The sequence below is a fragment of the Rhododendron vialii genome, chromosome 9a, assembly GCF_030253575.1.
Source record: "Rhododendron vialii isolate Sample 1 chromosome 9a, ASM3025357v1".
In the NCBI taxonomy this organism is placed as follows: Eukaryota; Viridiplantae; Streptophyta; class Magnoliopsida; order Ericales; family Ericaceae; genus Rhododendron; species Rhododendron vialii.
The window spans coordinates 13,075,546-13,092,517 of NC_080565.1; the positions used below are offsets into that span (position 1 = coordinate 13,075,546).

The 16,972-nt window shown below is 39.0% G+C and overlaps 1 protein-coding gene across 4 annotated transcripts in view; it reads right to left on the reverse strand.

The window, feature by feature from the left end:
- Positions 1-1,608: 1,608 nt before the first annotated feature.
- The window catches only part of LOC131300572 (guanine nucleotide exchange factor SPIKE 1), a 35,590-nt gene continuing 20,226 nt past the window's right edge, over positions 1,609-16,972 (reverse strand). For all 4 annotated transcript variants that reach the window (XM_058326477.1, XM_058326479.1, XM_058326476.1 and 1 more), the window contains exons 23-33: positions 16,797-16,927; positions 15,328-15,403; positions 14,865-14,975; positions 7,564-7,746; positions 6,782-6,931; positions 6,383-6,556; positions 5,797-6,144; positions 5,337-5,669; positions 4,810-4,995; positions 2,804-3,778; positions 1,609-2,099 (exon numbers count right to left, since the gene is read on the reverse strand). In XM_058326477.1, the coding sequence (XP_058182460.1) occupies positions 1,845-2,099; positions 2,804-3,778; positions 4,810-4,995; positions 5,337-5,669; positions 5,797-6,144; positions 6,383-6,556; positions 6,782-6,931; positions 7,564-7,746; positions 14,865-14,975; positions 15,328-15,403; positions 16,797-16,927 (2,922 nt within the window). In that variant the 3' untranslated portion in view covers positions 1,609-1,844. The remainder of the gene's footprint in view (positions 2,100-2,803; positions 3,779-4,809; positions 4,996-5,336; positions 5,670-5,796; positions 6,145-6,382; positions 6,557-6,781; positions 6,932-7,563; positions 7,747-14,864; positions 14,976-15,327; positions 15,404-16,796; positions 16,928-16,972) is intronic.

Genomic DNA, 16,972 nt, shown 5'->3' on the forward strand with positions numbered 1-16,972 from the left:
ACCAGTTAAAATTTCTCTGATGGTAGTAGGACTGATAAATGAACCAAACAATTTGAGCTCGGCTCAACTTTTGGCTCATTCAAACTCGTTCGAACAAAGTATATGCTAAGCTCAGTCACTTTTTTATTGTTTGTTTATAAAATTCAAGCAAAACATGAGCATATGGATGTTTTGCTTGACGTGCTTGTGAACAGGGGATCATTATGTAAATATTGCAGAGATCACAGTTATTAATAAATATCTCAAATATATGATATCTTCCCTTCCAATTACATATTTCCACTAATCACCAATACATTTCTAATACTTCTGCATCTACGTTAGAAGCTTCCTAGGTGAGATGTAAAAATTTAAGGCTTCATCGAACCCTGTAAAAATGTTCCATGGAACAATTCATGGCAGTGCATTACGACAATTGTTGACTCAAGTTCTTTTCACTTCTCATAGTGTACATGAAAAGTATAATGCATTAAGTGTGTGGAAAACTAAAATTGTTTTTTTTAGTGTTGAGAAGTATAGTGAACGGCTGAACAATCTATACATTTATGCAGGGGCTTAGCTTGTTTCCCCAACGTTTGTCATTTTGGAGTGTCGCGAGTTAAAGCTTGGGCATGGTAGCTCAAAATTTCATGAGCTTAAAACTCGAGAATCTATGAGCCAAGCCAAGCTTAACACGATCACCAAACATCAAATGTAAACCAAATTTGAACAATTAGTCTTCAAAAATTCTCAAGCTCGAGCCAAACTTGAACAATGTAACAAGAAGTTGAGCTAAACCTGAGCAATACTGTCTTTGACTCGGTTGGCTTGATTAGCACCCCCAGATGTTAGCTTGATAAAAATGGAAAAGTTACTCTTTGTCCCAATTGTCTGAAGGAACCTATCAACCTATAACCACTTGGTTGCGCAATGATTTTGTTAATAACTTACTATTAGCCTGGTTCAAAAAAAACTTACTATTGGCCTATTAGGTAAGAAATAGTGAGAATTTCTATTAAAAAATGGTAAGTAATATTGCGGCTAGGGTTTGTGTACCTCGAAGAACAGTGAAGGTTTATCAATACCTATGCTCTAAAGTGATGAATTATCCAAAAATTCTCAGAAAGATAGCTCAAGGAAAAAGAAGTGGAGTAATAAAAATTGCTCATATAGACTTACAGAGATGTCGGATTGAGTCGTGGGAGAAAACTTACTTATTTTGAACACATATTATTCTTGATGGGTCTGTAAGATGAACAAATTAGATTATCATTGTAGATCCGGATGAGCCAACAAAAAAAGTGAGATTTGGAGTAGCCAAAACATGCAAAATGCAAGTTCTGAGAACAAATGTCTCAGCAAGAAAGTACAGTTATTACAGAACATAATCTCATGCCTATATCAATCAATCGAATGTCCAAGACTAAAAATAAAAAAACCTAACAATTCTGCACACCAAACTAGAAAATAGTCTCACCTTGAGACGGCAAATATGATCCAAACTTGTCAAACAACAGCCAAAAGCCAGTTTCCCCCCACAATAATGGCAAATATACAGCCAAATGCAACAGATACCACCCTTTTTCCTTTTCTTTTCTTTTTTTTTTTTTTTGAAGGGGGGGGCGGGGGGGGGGGGGTTGTTTGTGGGGGAGGAATCGAAAGATATTGGGAAGAACAGTGGGAACTAAAACACAGAATGAGGGACCAAACATAACAACTAAGTATTTAACGAACATATGAACACACCCACCGTTTGTGCAACACCCACCTTCAAGTTCTCCCCAACAATAAAAGGAGATATCAAAATAACAAAAGCATAATACAAAATAGACATTGGAAGAACAATATAAAGGCTTTTGACCATGTCAGAGCTCGGAGAGAATGGCAGGAATGTAGTGAGATAGCTCTGCGGTGAGTGATTGAAACCCGTTGACAAGCTGGGTGTGGAATTCCTGGTCTTCTTCCCCAATAAGCCTAAAGTGCACCCTTATGGCACGTTTGCACACTGCCATAAATTCAAGAAGTGCGGCTATGAGTTGCTGCAGCTCCTGAGAACGCAACCTTGTCGCCGGCTCACCGGACAGGAAAGCTGTGCACACACTCAAGACTCCACTGTTGACCTACAAATGTGATCATGTGGAATATCCAAAACATGTGAAACACATCTAAAACAGAAATACAACAGAAACAATTCATATAGAAAGGATCTTCTGATGAGGCAACAATTAGATCAGCTATGCGTTTAACAAAACTTGCCAACGTATTTTTTGCAGCTTCTGGTCTTGGCTTATGCCTAAAAAGGACTTAAACTGATTACCCAGCAAGGATGCATTGAGGTCCCACTCATAACAAATTTAGCTTCACCAAATATCAATTTTCGTTTCAATTTGTTGTTGCGGTCAGCTAAGAAAAGGAAACATTGGAAAGGATAGCATAACGTCGCTGGAACTTAATAGAACATGCCACCACAAGAATGAGGGAATGTATGACTATGTGTTTGTTGATATTATAATAGGCGCTGAAAGAACTCAATGTTTCAGCCTGTTCGCTAGAAGTTTGACACGTTGCGATCCGTTTTGATTTGCATCGATGGAGATAATAGAATTTCAGGATTCCGGATTTTTGCTAGTGTCTCCAAGGAAACAAAAATGTACTGGAAGTTTCGACAGAATGAAACGAAATTTTGTTCCTTGAGCTTCACATAAGCTAACACCAAACAGGGTTTTAAATTGTAATCACTCTGAAATCTGAATATATGAGACAATAGAAGAGATGGTGAATAGAGAAACTGATCAAAGAGATTAAAGTCAATACTACTACTCACTTGAACTGCAACAGAGCCTTGAAGTATTCTCTGAAGACTCTGGAGACGTGGGAGTTGGTCACCTTCTGAGCTACGAGGCTCTTCAAGCTCATTTCGTAATGCAGCCGTCCGAGTTTCAATCATTCCAATAGCATTTTCCACCGGAGAAAACTCAAGAGATTCAGATTTAGTTACAAATAGTCGATTCACTAAGGCAGGGAAAGACCCCTCAGTCTGCAAAACTGTTCGCCGCTTCCATTGATCTTCCAACCCACCTTGGGTCTTTCCATTTTTGGTAAATGGAGTATCAAACAAGAAACGGTCAAAGACACGTGCACGGACGCTTCCAGTGGAGAGGGAAAATATTCTCTCCCTTCTGCTTCCTAAATCTTCATCTTCCATGACTGGATCAACAGCAGTTATTTGGAGGTAGCAAACTCCGGGTTGCAATTCATCTGCTTTGACTTGTCTAGAATCTGGAATTATATGCAAAGTGTGATTTGCGTCCATCCTTGACTCATATATATGACTAAGTTTCTCCATTATGTCCCCTAACCTTACATCCCGTGGCTCTCGATATACATATTCCTTTCTATCTAGTTTTCCAAACCTTTCACCGTAGAATCCCACCCTATAATACGTGGCATCTGTGAATGGTATGGGGCTTGATTCCTGTTCAAGTATTGATTCATATATATTGGTTAGCATTGTGTGCGATTTTGCTAGCTGCCCGTATGCCCTCCTGCTCTTGTAAACTGGAATAACAAGTTCGAGAATACTCGCACAAAAATGGTAAAGTTCCGCTTGAGAGAAAAGCTTATTTGCAAGCTGCAAGTATTTTACAGCAGAGTCGACTGTGAGTTTTGAAGCACCATATCCTTCTACCTCGGCAGCCGAGGCTTCAGACGTAATTTCACTGTTTACCATAGGGCATATTTTACGTAAAGCAGATACATGATCACTGCTCCAGACACCATCATTTCTGCTTACAAGGGCCTACATAGAGTACAGATATAACATAAGAAACACGCCATGAAAGTGCCAATGTGGAGTATATGTAGTCTTCTTGCTACCATACAAATTAATAATGGTTTTCGAAAAAAGAGAAAAAAAGAAACACTGAGGCTATGATTGGATCAAGGATTTGGGCAGGGTAATGGAAAAGGGCAAAGTTGCAGGATCTTTGGCTGCGAGCTATCACATTTAATAACTTTTTCTATTTCCTTTTCCTGCTACTCATCCAATCCCTGATCCAAATACAGCCAGAACAAATTTGAAGGAATCAATATCATTCTTTTGTTAATTCCCCAACATCGTGGTATCTATTTAACAAGTATTAAAGACAACTAAAAGATGACAAAATGCCCACACATAAGGATTGAAATAACAATTAATTTAATTAGCTTATTAACATGTTGAGGCAGTGAGATTTTGGAATGTATTAACTGACATGATCTTAACAATTATGAGCTCAGCTTAACTGGCATAGGTTAATCACGCTATTTAAAAAAACAGAGTTCAACCTAACTGTCATTTATGGTAGTATATTTTCATAATATCAACGTCATCCACTAAAAGTTTGAATCAACAACATTCAAGTGAGAGCCAGGGAAAACATGGTCTAGACAGAGATCTACTTGCCAAGTTTGGACAGAAACGGACTTTAAGTGTCTGGCAGCACTCTATAAATAAATTAACAAAGAGTAGTTCCACAAAAGCAAATATGATGAAAGAAAGAATGAAAGAAGGAAAAAATGAAAAGACTGAACAGTTGGACTTAGTTCTCAAAGTAAGACCAAGCTGAGAACGAGAAGAAATCGAAGCTATATCTTCCTCGTTTGCTCGTTTCATATGGTATTCTGTTTTACCTAAAATTAATGCATATAAGTGAGGCAGGATTGTAAAATGGAATCCTTCCATCTTTTGCAAGAAAGAGCATCTGCGATTTCTTTGGAATGCAACAACCGTCAACATTTGGAACATTCTTTTTAAGACATTCAAATCAAGTGCATATAACCACAAGCTACCTGCATCACGACACCGGCAACAGCAACGGCACATTGTGCAGCTTCAGCCCAAGATTGCATCTCCTGATGGGCATCACATAGATGCAAAAGCCACATTATGTGAAGATCTGGGACTGGAGCAAATGCCATTGCCAGTTTATAGAAGCTCTCTGCAGCTGCATATCTATCCATGTTCATCACAGGTGTCTGAAAGAAAATGCATACATCACAATCTACGTGAAACGTATTTACCTTTAGCGCCCGTTTGTTTGATTGGACTAATGGTGAAAAAATATATAGCCCTGTCGGATTTGTAATCTTATCGGGATAATAGTAGTTAACTTATAGAACAACATCGCCCAACCTATTGTATACACTATGTTGGTGGGAATCAAACCTTGCAAGCATATTTAACGCTAGCGCAAGCACTCCAACCAAATGTAGGATATGTGATCTCTTGGATTAATAATTTAATCTGATGCCTTAATCCGGACAAACAAACGGGCCTATTGTATGACATTGCTATGTTGAAGCATGTAGTAATTTACCACAAGGGCGTGTTCCAGGCTCGCGTCCAGAGCCATAAGGAGATTGCCAGAGAGATATTTCACCTCTGACCATGACCACTGGTCCTCTGCTGACCTTTCTGATTTTGCAACAAGTGCATTTTCAGGAAGTCCACACTCCCTTAACAGCATATGGATCTTAGATTCATCTGCCATTTCCTCCAAAGACTTACGGAGACGCCGAGCTTCACCACTTTCTTCAAGTGTCCCATCAGACTTCATCTGAGTCACTTGCACATCAGACAACAACTCTGACAATGTAATAGTCAGCATCACTCTTAACCTTGCTGTCTGCATAAAGTGAGAGAACGAGCTCTGCAAAAGAGAAAAGAGATGGAAGGAAGCAACTATTGTCAACAACCCAAAAATTGGACAAGATGGTTGGATTTAGAGTGTTTCATTTGAAATAGATGGGGCCAATTGAATATTAATAAGTTTTTACCCGGACAAGTATCTGTAGTCCAATAACAGCCCTTTTTCTAATGTTATCGTTTCTGAAAACTGCAAGCCGGAGAAGATGGAAAGCAATTTGTTTTAAGAAACGATCATTTTCCCTTGCCATTAGTGTTGCTCCATGAAGATTGAATACGCTGTTGAACACGGGAAACAAAGCTTTCAAAAACTCCAAGGGCTGACTTCGTGAGAAGAAGCTCGTAAATATGGATGTGATGCAATCAAGTTTTCCATAATCAGTAGCAATGCTATGAGATGCTGCTGTTGTCGAAAACTTCTCGGTTATTTCCAAAACCTGAAGACTGACAGCAGCACTCAAGTTTTCTTCCCAGAGTTCCTGCAGATCATGTAAACGTTATCAGACGCCCGTTACTAGCTAGAAAACACTCTACAGAATAAACCTAGACGAAGGGATGTTTTACATTTTCTACTTTTTCCCCTCTCTTATTACTCTTCTTTCCTCAAAGGGAGAGAATCGTTTTGATAATTATACAAAGAATGGTGAAAAAGCCATTGCGGTATCCCATCACTAGCTCTGGTATTCATTCAATAGCAAAATCCAGAGAACATTATACCAGTTTTTGCCTCAATATAGGGTGCAATGATTCTCTTAGTGCTTGGGAAGAAGCTCCAATCCTTGACGATTGTGCTTGGGCAAGAGCTTCTCTTAAGGAATATGGCTGGCTAGGAGAGCTGAGCTGGGAATTGACTCTCTGCCACAAGTAACCATTCTCAGGGGTTCCTGAAGGCTGCATTGAAATTTAAAAACACTCATTCAAGTCCATAAAGATTCCGGCTACTGTGGATGCATAAGAGGAAATGACTTCCTATGAATTAACAGAATATATTGGAATCAGAATCGGTCAATTGAATAAGAAATATAAGAAGGATGAGCTTCCCCTCAACTGGTGGATACCAATAACAAATCGCCACAAGCTAATACCTTAAAACTTAAACAATAAACAGAGACTTACTCTGACTTCTTGCCGTGAAGCCTCGGTCAGATAGTGGTTAATTGCAGGAGAAAGTCTATCAGAGTACTTAGGGGACGTGGGTCCAGTTCCATCCCCAACTGGGCTGCGGGAACTACTTCCCACAGCCATGCTATCAGCTTGTTTTCTGTGCTGCATAATATGTGATATGAAACGTTAGTGATATAAAAAAAATTGACCAACCGCGACGATGACATAGAATGCAAGGCTCTCAAAACAATGTTTACATGGACAGAATATATAGAAGCATACATCATGGAATATCTTTTCATAGCAAAGGAATCTAGTGAAATGTATATGGCATGGAATAGCATAGCATGTGTATTTGTAAAAAAATGGAGACCATACATCATACCACAGGCAATATATGTAATACCAATGCGGTCATCAGTTGTGAGTTTATTTTTATCATTTTATTGTCAGGACAGCAGCTTGATCTCGTAGGTGTTACCCTCTCAACAATTTACTAAAAAATTAGGTTCTTCCTGAAAATGATATGAAGACATGCTCTTCCAACAAAATAAAAGTTAGTTACCATTATCTGGCGTAGGGGATTCTGCCACAATAAACCCCCACATGATATGGTTGAAAACAAAAAATTAATAGTCACATGAACAGGGTCACAGACTCAGAGCAAATCATACGGTACTTCCAAAAGATTTCCCTAGATATTAAGGGACAGATGCAATAGCCAATGTCTGAATCACAGTCAACGAACCCAGTCAAGTCGTCAAATGTAAATAAAAATCCAAGTACATGAGAACCTCAAATAGAATAAGGCACTCCTCCAAGAGCTTGAAAAACAATCTGGTTCGAGCAATGCTTTGCTGCCAAGCCTTCACAAGCGATGTGTCATCCAGATTGCGGACAATTTGCAAAACAACTATTAAGACTTCACGCTTTTCAATGGCATTCAGGTTATAGAAGACGGGCATTTCATCTAGAATCTGCAAAGAAAGAAAGATGAAGTCATTACAATAGGAGGAGCAAGTAATACACACACCAAAGAACCAATTACTTGTCATTAAGATTATAACTAAAGCCACGGAAACTAACTTTGACAGAGGCCTGCATTTTTCAGCTAGGACTAACTGTGATGTTCGTGTCCATCTAGTTATTGGCATTTTTCAATTCCCAGGTTCTGAAACAAAGCACTTCGTCTGTGGGCATTATATGTGCAAATACTACGGGCACAGAAGCAAGTTTTCTCGTTCTGGAAGGTTATGCCTTGCAATCTCAAACTGGAGCACTTCAAAGGGCAGCCTTGATGATCTCAACGTCATACAAGAAGAGTCGAAGACCATATCTTACTAACATCACTTGTAATCTAAATTTCTATGCTATACACGGAATCAGGTATGCATGTCAGATGCAAGTATGTGTCTAAGTGTCAGCGTCATTTAATTTCCCTCTTAGGGACACGGGTTATGCCAAAATGTTGTGTTTCCTCTATGTTCTGGGACAAATGATGCTAACAAGGCGTCTGCATTTCATGCATAATATAGGAGTTCTGGCATTGTTCAAGTGTGTTCATCTTTCTTTGGCATACTTAGTGATGTTTAAAATTTACAGGTAAACTGTGTTATTTTTCTTATTGGGCTTGGTCTCTCATCCCCTGGGAATCCCGTTGATTTTGATTTGAAGAGATTGGAGGGCGACAAGTGGACACAGGAGTTTTTTGGGTTTGCCTCTTTCCTTCGGTTGACTCCTTGTCCCCATTCTCATGCTTCCTTTTATTTTTTATTATTTGTTGGTGATCCGAAAAAAGAAAAACAGATCGCATCCATTAATCAAACAAACACAACCATAAAATTCCATCAGTTGATACAGTGTTGAAGACTATTTGGTCAAGAAACTAAAGCACCTGAGGGATAGAGACCTTTTACGGTAATCAGCAGTGATATTATCACCTAAAGCTATTGGGAAAAGCAATCTACACTTCTACCCCCACAAAAAGGGTCATGCTTAGTGTCATGTTGTTCATGATACAGTAGGTTTGAGGGTGTTGTTGTCATTTTAGTGTCCTTAATATTTGCAGGGTTCTTTTAAGTCTATAGATTGGTGTCTTGAGTCCTCATTAGTCAGTTTTTGATGTATTGATTCAAGAATATTGAGAATTTTTGCTCCTTGTATCTCTCTTATGAAATCTATCCTTGTTTTGGTTTGCATCATTTGGTATCAAAGCTTCTAACTAGATCCTAACCCTTCATCACACCGGAAATCTCGCTGGAAACCTAAACATCGCCAGAAAAACTAGTCGGATCCCTAAAACGGTGCCGGAAAACCTCGCCGGAGCCGCAATCCATTTCGAAATCAAAAGATCTACCCAACCCAAAACCCAAAACCTCAATTTCGACCCATAAAATTCATAAATCAACCACTTTCGGAGCTGATTTCCCCATTTCGAACCCCAAAACCCTCAACATACACTATTCTATGCTTGTGTTTACATTTGGAGCCTGACCCATCCCTTTTCAAACCATCATTGAACATTTCGAGGCCAGATCCCTGTTTCGGACCTGAAACAGGGGATTTCGATGACACCCACCACGTTTTGGACCATTTTACACTCGATTCAGCCATTTCGGAGCTTGATTCAGCCATTTCGCACCTCAGAACAGTGACCCATATCTGTGAACTACCCCTACGGTTTTCAAATCACTCGAATAAGGCTCGAACAGCTTTTGGTTGAACTCGAAATAGCTGATTGGTCCTCTTTCGGCACTCGAAACTGCAGTAAGGGTCTCCAATCTACTCTTTTGGCACTCGAATCTGAGTTTTAGGTTTGATTTCAGTCAGGGTTTGTCTCGTTTGTTGCGATTTGCTGCAACTAGTGTTGATTTCTGTTGTTTTCTCGCGATTTGAGGCTGTTTGGGTACTGAGTTAACTGGGTTCAATCGATTTTGGTTGAGTTGGCTGAGTTTGGCTATAAAATCATTGAGTTGACTGAGTTGATTGGGTGTTGCTTATTTGGGGTTGATTTGCTTGTTTGGAGTTGATTGTTGGTATTGTAATGGCTTATAGCGATAGGGAAAGAAGAGGAGGCAGAGGTAGAGGATTTGAGGCGAACAATGGTGATGGCTTTGAGTATGAAAATGCAAAACAAATCGGAATGAGATTAAAGAGTTGAGTGAACAAATTGCTACCTTCTATGACAAGGTGTGGCATTTGCAACATCCGACCGAAAGTATGGATTCTATTCCATCGGAGAATTGTTTTGATGCTCCACATTGGCGTGGAGCAAATTTGGTTAGATTTGAATACACAGATGAATGAGGTTGATAATAAACTTCCCAAGTATTGTGGAAGCTCACAAGAGTTCGCTGATTGGTTGAACACCATTGAGAGTGTTTCCAAGTACAATTATGCTACCGAAGAAAAGAAGGTGAAATTGACAACTACTTGCTTTAAGGGAAGAGCTTCGGATTGGTGGACACAACTCAATGTTAGTCAACAAAAGACAGGCAAAGGAAAGATTAGAGATTGGAATAAAATGAAGCAGCTTAAGGAGTAATTCTAGCCTTACCAGAATCATCCAAATACCGATTCCTTGACTAGTTTTGGTAAGAGTAAGTCTTTTGGGGCTGAACCAATTAAAAAGCAGCCTTTCATTGGCACCTTCAAGGCTCGAAATCTATCACCTAGAGGCATATTTGAATGCTCCAAGTCTGGAGAACCATATCTCGACTTGGAAGTTGGCAAAAAGACTTGTGAGCATGTTCTTGATGCTTTCTTTGTTAAGGAGGTGGAAGAACCATGTTATGATGATGATTATGAGTATAATACCATTCCTATTTTTTATAAATACCCACGTGAAGAACTTGAAGGTGTTCTTGATGGCAATCGTGTCATTAAGATTAAAGATGATTTTGAAGATTTGTCTATCTTTGATGAGTCTTCAAAAGAAGACTTTGGAGGTGGCATTGAACACGCTCTCATGTTTGACGAGTATCCAAATGAGGATATTGATAGTGACAATGAAGTAAGAATTAGAGGACATTGGTGGGAGTACTGAAGAACTAGAAATGCCTATTCTTGTGAGCAATGAGCCTTCCTTTTTACAATGGGAAGATAGAGAACAAGTACAAGAAGAAGGACATGGAGTTGATGTTGCATTGTGTGTGCTACCAAAGACGAGTGAGATTGCTTTTGATGTCGTGCCGCTTTTAGAGAACTTTATAAAGCCAAAATTTGATGATTGTCCTTGGTTCAAGATGTTCACGTTTGTGGTGTTGTGGTGCCTAAACAAGTTTCTAAGGGGTTTTTTGGCTAAATAAGCCAATTGGCTTCTTCTTTTTTTTATCCTTATTCAATTTTTTTTTGCATTTGTTAGCTTTTCGTCGATTTCTTGTGGATTATTGTGTCATCATGACGAGAGGAATATAAAAAGTTAAAAAATACGATCAAAACCCCAATTTTTGAATAAAGACAAAAATAAGCCAATTTAATCTTCTTTATTCAAAAAAATTTAAGTTTAGACCATAATTTTTTACTTTTCCGATTTCTCTCGTTGAGTCAAACCAATAATCCAAAAAAAATTAACACGAAACTAACAAATGCGGAATTTTTTTGAATAAGGACAAAAAAAAATAAGCCAATTAGCTTATTTAGCCAAAAAGCCCCTAAGTGGCCAAAAGAGGGTGAAGACTACTTGAGGTGGCTTGAAGATACTTTGGGTATGGTTTTTACTAACGCAAGCCTTAGATATGAAGTGAAGTTGGAGTTTTTGCATTACATGTTTGATGATTCGTGGTGTGGTTGGGTACAAGTGTCATGGGCTATTTTTATGACGTGATTCTGCACAAGAGACATGATAAGTGGGCGGTCAATTTGCACATAAGGATAGACTCGGTAGATGTACACGAACGAAAGCTCATACTAAAGATGGGTTATTGCATGAGTGTGACGTGGATATAGGAAATGTAGCCACATGCCTATTTCAGAGTTGCATAATAAATACTTCTATAGTTCTATGTTTTCTTCATTTAGTTGTCTTCTGTCCAGTTGTCGACTGGAGGACAAGAGGACAAGTTTGACGCAAACCAAGTCAAGGGAAAGATTCATGAAAGAGATAAATCCCAAAATGCGATACAAGGAGCAAAAGTTCTCTATATTCTTTTATCAATACATCAAAAAAACTAACTAATGAGGGCACAAGACACCTATTTATAGACTCACAACCCTACACACACTAAAGCTACTAAAATGACGACAATACCCCTAAATCCTACTGCATCATACACCCCCTCTAAAGAAAACAACTTGTCCTCAAGTTGGACAACATGACTCAAGACAACTAAATCAAGAAAAACATAGAACTTTAAAAGTATTTATTATGCAGCTTCAGATTCGGCATGCGGCTGCATCTCCATGAACATCACCCTCGTGCAATAACCCATCTTCAATACAAGTTTTTGTTTGTGTACATCCACCGCGTCCATACTTATGTGCCAAGAAACCACCCATTTGTCTTGCCTATTATGGAGTAACACGTCAAAGTAATAGGCCATGACTCTTGTTCCCAACGCACACCAAGAATCAGAATCATCTAACACGAAGTGCCAAAAGTCCATCTTCAATTCATACCCAAGGCTTGCTCGAGTGAAAACCATGCCCAAAGAATCTTCAAGCACCAAGTAGTTTACACCCTCTTTTGGCAACTTTGGAACTTGTTTGGGCACCACCACAACACAAACTTGTGCATCTTGCATCTCTTGCTCCATCAATAACTTGGAAGACAGGTGTTGGAAGTAATCATCAATCTCAAGGTCATACCTTCCATCTACATCATGGCTTGCCTCCAAAACTTGCCCACTATCTTCCAAAGGTGTCAAGAAAGGCTCATTGATCGGTAGAATAAGTCCTTTCTCTTTATCCTCACCCACAATATCCTCAAGTCTTTCTTCATCATCATGAATATCCTCACTTGGATACTCATCATAGATGGGAGCGTCTTCCACGTCAATATCCCCCTTTGAAGACTCGTCAAACATGAGAACTCTTTCAAATTCACCTCCAATGGCTTCATTTGGAGACTCATCAAAGATGGAGAAATCTCCAAACTCATCTTCAATTTCAAAGATGCAATCATCTTTAAGAACACCTTCAAGGTCTTCACTAGGATATTGATCAAAAATAGAAAAATCATCGAAATAACCGAGTTCTGTCCCCCCTTCAAACTCATCAGGATTGAGGGTCACATCCTCCTCAAACTCGTTTGGATTAAACTTTCCATAAGATTCAACAAGGCCAACATCAATGTTGCACTCTTCCTTGTAGTTAAAACTGGACTTAAATTGACAATGAGAATTATCAATACCTCCACGAGGTAGTAAACGATGCACCTTTGTAATCAAGGTAGCAACTTGTCTTTTCAACATCAACAATTGCACCTTATCATTCAAGGTAGCAATTTGTGTACTCAACTCTTTAATCTCATTCCTACAACGATTTTGGTTGCCAAAGTTATCAATTCCATCACCATTATTCACCATGAATGCTCTACTTCCACCCTCCTTGCTTACTCTACCTCCATGACCCATTTTCAACAGTCAAACACAATCAAACTCAATGAAATTCAGCCACAAACAGACCCAGTTAACTCAGTACCCAGTCAACTCAGCAAACACACCCAAACTTGAGCAAAATCAACCCAATCACAAAATCAAACAGAACCTACCCCCTTCTATAACAAATCTGAGTCCAATATCAAAGAAAAATCAAGTAGCAACAACCAAAATGAGCAAAATCACCTGATTTACGGTCTGAAATCAGTTGAATCGGGTCAAATCGGGTCTCAAAACGAGCTATTAGGTCCCGAATCAGATCAAATCAAGTCGAAACACGCAGATCTGGTTGCGAAAGGGCTCGAATTAGTCTGAACAGACTTCACAATAGCTCAAAATGGTTGGAAACACAGATTTGAAGTCTAGATCTAGGATCTTGTACTCGAATCCTGCAGGTTATGGCTTGAATCTCTGATAAGGGTTTCGAAATAGGGTTTTGCAGGCGATGAGGTTTGAAATGGGTCGAATAAGTAAGATTAGGGTTCAAAATGGGTCGATTCAGTAGAAACAGGGTTCGTACTGGTTCGATTGAGGGTTCTTTGGTCAAATGGTGTTCGATCTGAGTGATTCAAGGGTCGAAAACAGCTGGGTTTTGCATACCCAGGTTTGAAAACAGCTGGATTTTGGTTTTAGGGGTGATTTCAAGTTCAGTTGGTCTATTTCAGGGTTTAAATGGTTTCAAAATAGGCAGATCTGACGTTTAGGATTAGGTTAGGGTTCCAGCGAGTTTCCGGCTAGATCTCCGGCGACTCTTGGGTTTCCGGCAAGAGCTCCGGTAAGACGAAGGGCTAGGATTGAGCTAGAAGCTCTGATACCAAATGATGCAAACCAAATCAAGGGAAAGATTCATGAAAGAGATAAATCTCAAAATGGGATACAAGGAGCAAAAGCTCTCTATACTCTTTTTATCAATACATCAAAAAAACTAACTAATGAGGGCACAAGACAACTATTTATAGACTCAAAACCCTACACACACTAAAGATACTAAAATGACGACAATACCCCTAAATCCTACTGCATCACTTTGAGTCTATAAATAGGTGTCTAGAGTCCTCATTAGTTAGTTTTTATGTATTGATTAATGAATATTGAGTGTTTTTTATCCTTGTATCCCTTTTAGGGATTTCTCTCTCTTATGAAATCTATCCTTGTGTTGGTTTGCATCAGTTCAGAACCTAGTCCCTACTAGTCTAGCAAAGCGAAGGTTTTGCGGATGCAGATGGCCTCACAAACCTATAGTAACACCATTATCCTAATATATGGAGAAAGAAGGTACGATCCATTGAGCTTAAGTACTTAGGACTTGGAAGTAAAATTTGTTGAGTATTCTATTACCTATCCTATAGTATCCATTATATCAGTTAAAACTGTTGAATCTGGTACAGGAATTAGAGACATAAAAATTAAAATGATACAAAAATCTTTACAAGGACAGGTTCAATGAGAACAGAATATAATCATAGATCAGAACTGCTAAATTTGGAGAACATTTGCACCTGGCCAACTAGTGGGAAATATAGCTGAGCTATATACAGTTTATCTTCCGGTTTTTGGTATCGAGCATCAAACTCGTGCTTGCACAGAAGAAAGACCAAGATTCTAGCTGCCTATGAGTAACAAAACAAAAGCAATATGAGAAAATAATATCCAAAAAGCCAAAGTTGAGACAAACCACGATCCCTCTGTTCCCTTTTGTTAGCCAAAAGTTTATTTTTGTGAACATATTTTCAAATTCTTTTACACTGATTAAAAATATCTTTTAAACGGTGCAAAAAAAAAAATTTAAATTAGCCATGATAGTACACTTTTTTTCCGACAAAATGCACGTTTTTCTTAAGGGGACCAACAAAAGGGAACAGCAGGTGTACGATCCATGCTGTAAAAAAGTGATGATATCCCACCAACTATACTAATAAAGCGAACATTTGGAGTGAAGATATGCTCAAGTACTGCACTCACTTTCGCGCGCTGAGACAAGTCATCATGATCCCAAGTAAGGAAAAGCTCTTGTATTAAGACAGATGAAAGGTAGTTCCTGGAATGTGTAAACAAATTAGATATGAAAGATTCATGCATCACTTGAAGTCAATCATAGATAAGGAAGATCACATTTTTTAAGATCACACTGCTAGTCACACCAAACGAAAAAGTGAAAAACAAAAGCAGAAACCATATTATGGGAAATTGGGAATAAGGGTGGTCAATTAACAACTGATGTGGCATGATCAAATAGCAACACGAATTAATGAGGATACTACCTCGACTTAACCTTGCTGAGGCTCTTACTAGGCAAGAAGAAATCCATGGTTGATCCCTCTTCCCCTTTCAACTAATTTGAAAACCAATATCAGACTCATTCACAAACAAAACAAACTCTTTCCAACCTTGCTGGACAATCTTCCCACGATACCCACTCATTGCCTTGAGTGGGGGGCAGAAGCAGAAGAAAGAACCCAAAATATGGTTAAAACATTTCATGCACCTGATAACAAAGCATCCAAAACACTTTTTCCACCAGGAATCTCAAGATAAATTACAGCACACAAAAACTGTCTACTTGGTCCATGTCCTAACCAAATTCTGTGTCAGTTGATCGAGTTACTTCCATGTTCCAATGATATATGAGCTATGATGCACCGACACGGACACGGACACCGAAACCGACACCGGGACACGGGAATTCTAAAAAAATGGGGACATGGACACGGCGGGGGGACACGCCACGTGTATATTTATTTATTTATTTATATATAAATAAATAAATAATTATAGTTTAGCACCCAGAAATTTAAAAAAAAATAATTTGGCCCCAAATTTTTTTTAAAAAAAATTACAGTTTGACCCCCAATTTTTTTTAAAATTACAGTTTGGCCCCCAAATTTTTAAAAAAAATTGCAGTTTGGCCCCTACTGTGTCCCCATTGGTGTCCCCGCCGTGTTCCCAGCCGTGTCCCCCTCAAAATTTAATATTAAAATATGGGACACGCCACGTGGCGTGTCCCGTACGTATCTCCAAGGTGTCCCGCGGTGTCCCCGTGTCCCCGTGTCCTGACACTGCGATTCTTCGACTTCTAGAGGTGTCGGTGCTTCATAGTATATGAGACTCAGTTGTACTGTTATCCTCCAAAAGATAGTACACTACATGATGAACAAACTTCTTCTAGAATGCAGGGATTTGAAGTTATCGAACTGGCATGTAGACGGGGTCTGGAGTGGTTTGCATGACAACTATAAACTCCAATCAAGATAGGAGTAGTTCTCAGATAACCATGACAAATTCTTAATACCTTATACTCGAAATGTCTGTGGTCTTGCAAGGCCAAAGGTTCTATCTTGTAGTCATATACTCTTTGGCACATGGGACCAACAGTTCAAATAGAGCAAGGAAAAGGTGGGAAGCTCCAGGTTTGAAAGAGAGCAGTAAAATACCTATCTGATGGATCTCGTCCAGGCATTTCCACAAACAGATCATGATCGCATAAGATCTGGAGAAATGTTAGCTTGCAGTCGTGCAGAACAGGTTGACATACCCCTGAGAACTTATCTAAGTACAAAGATACCTGCAGGAGGAAATTATTATACTCAAGCCCATGCCAACAAAAACA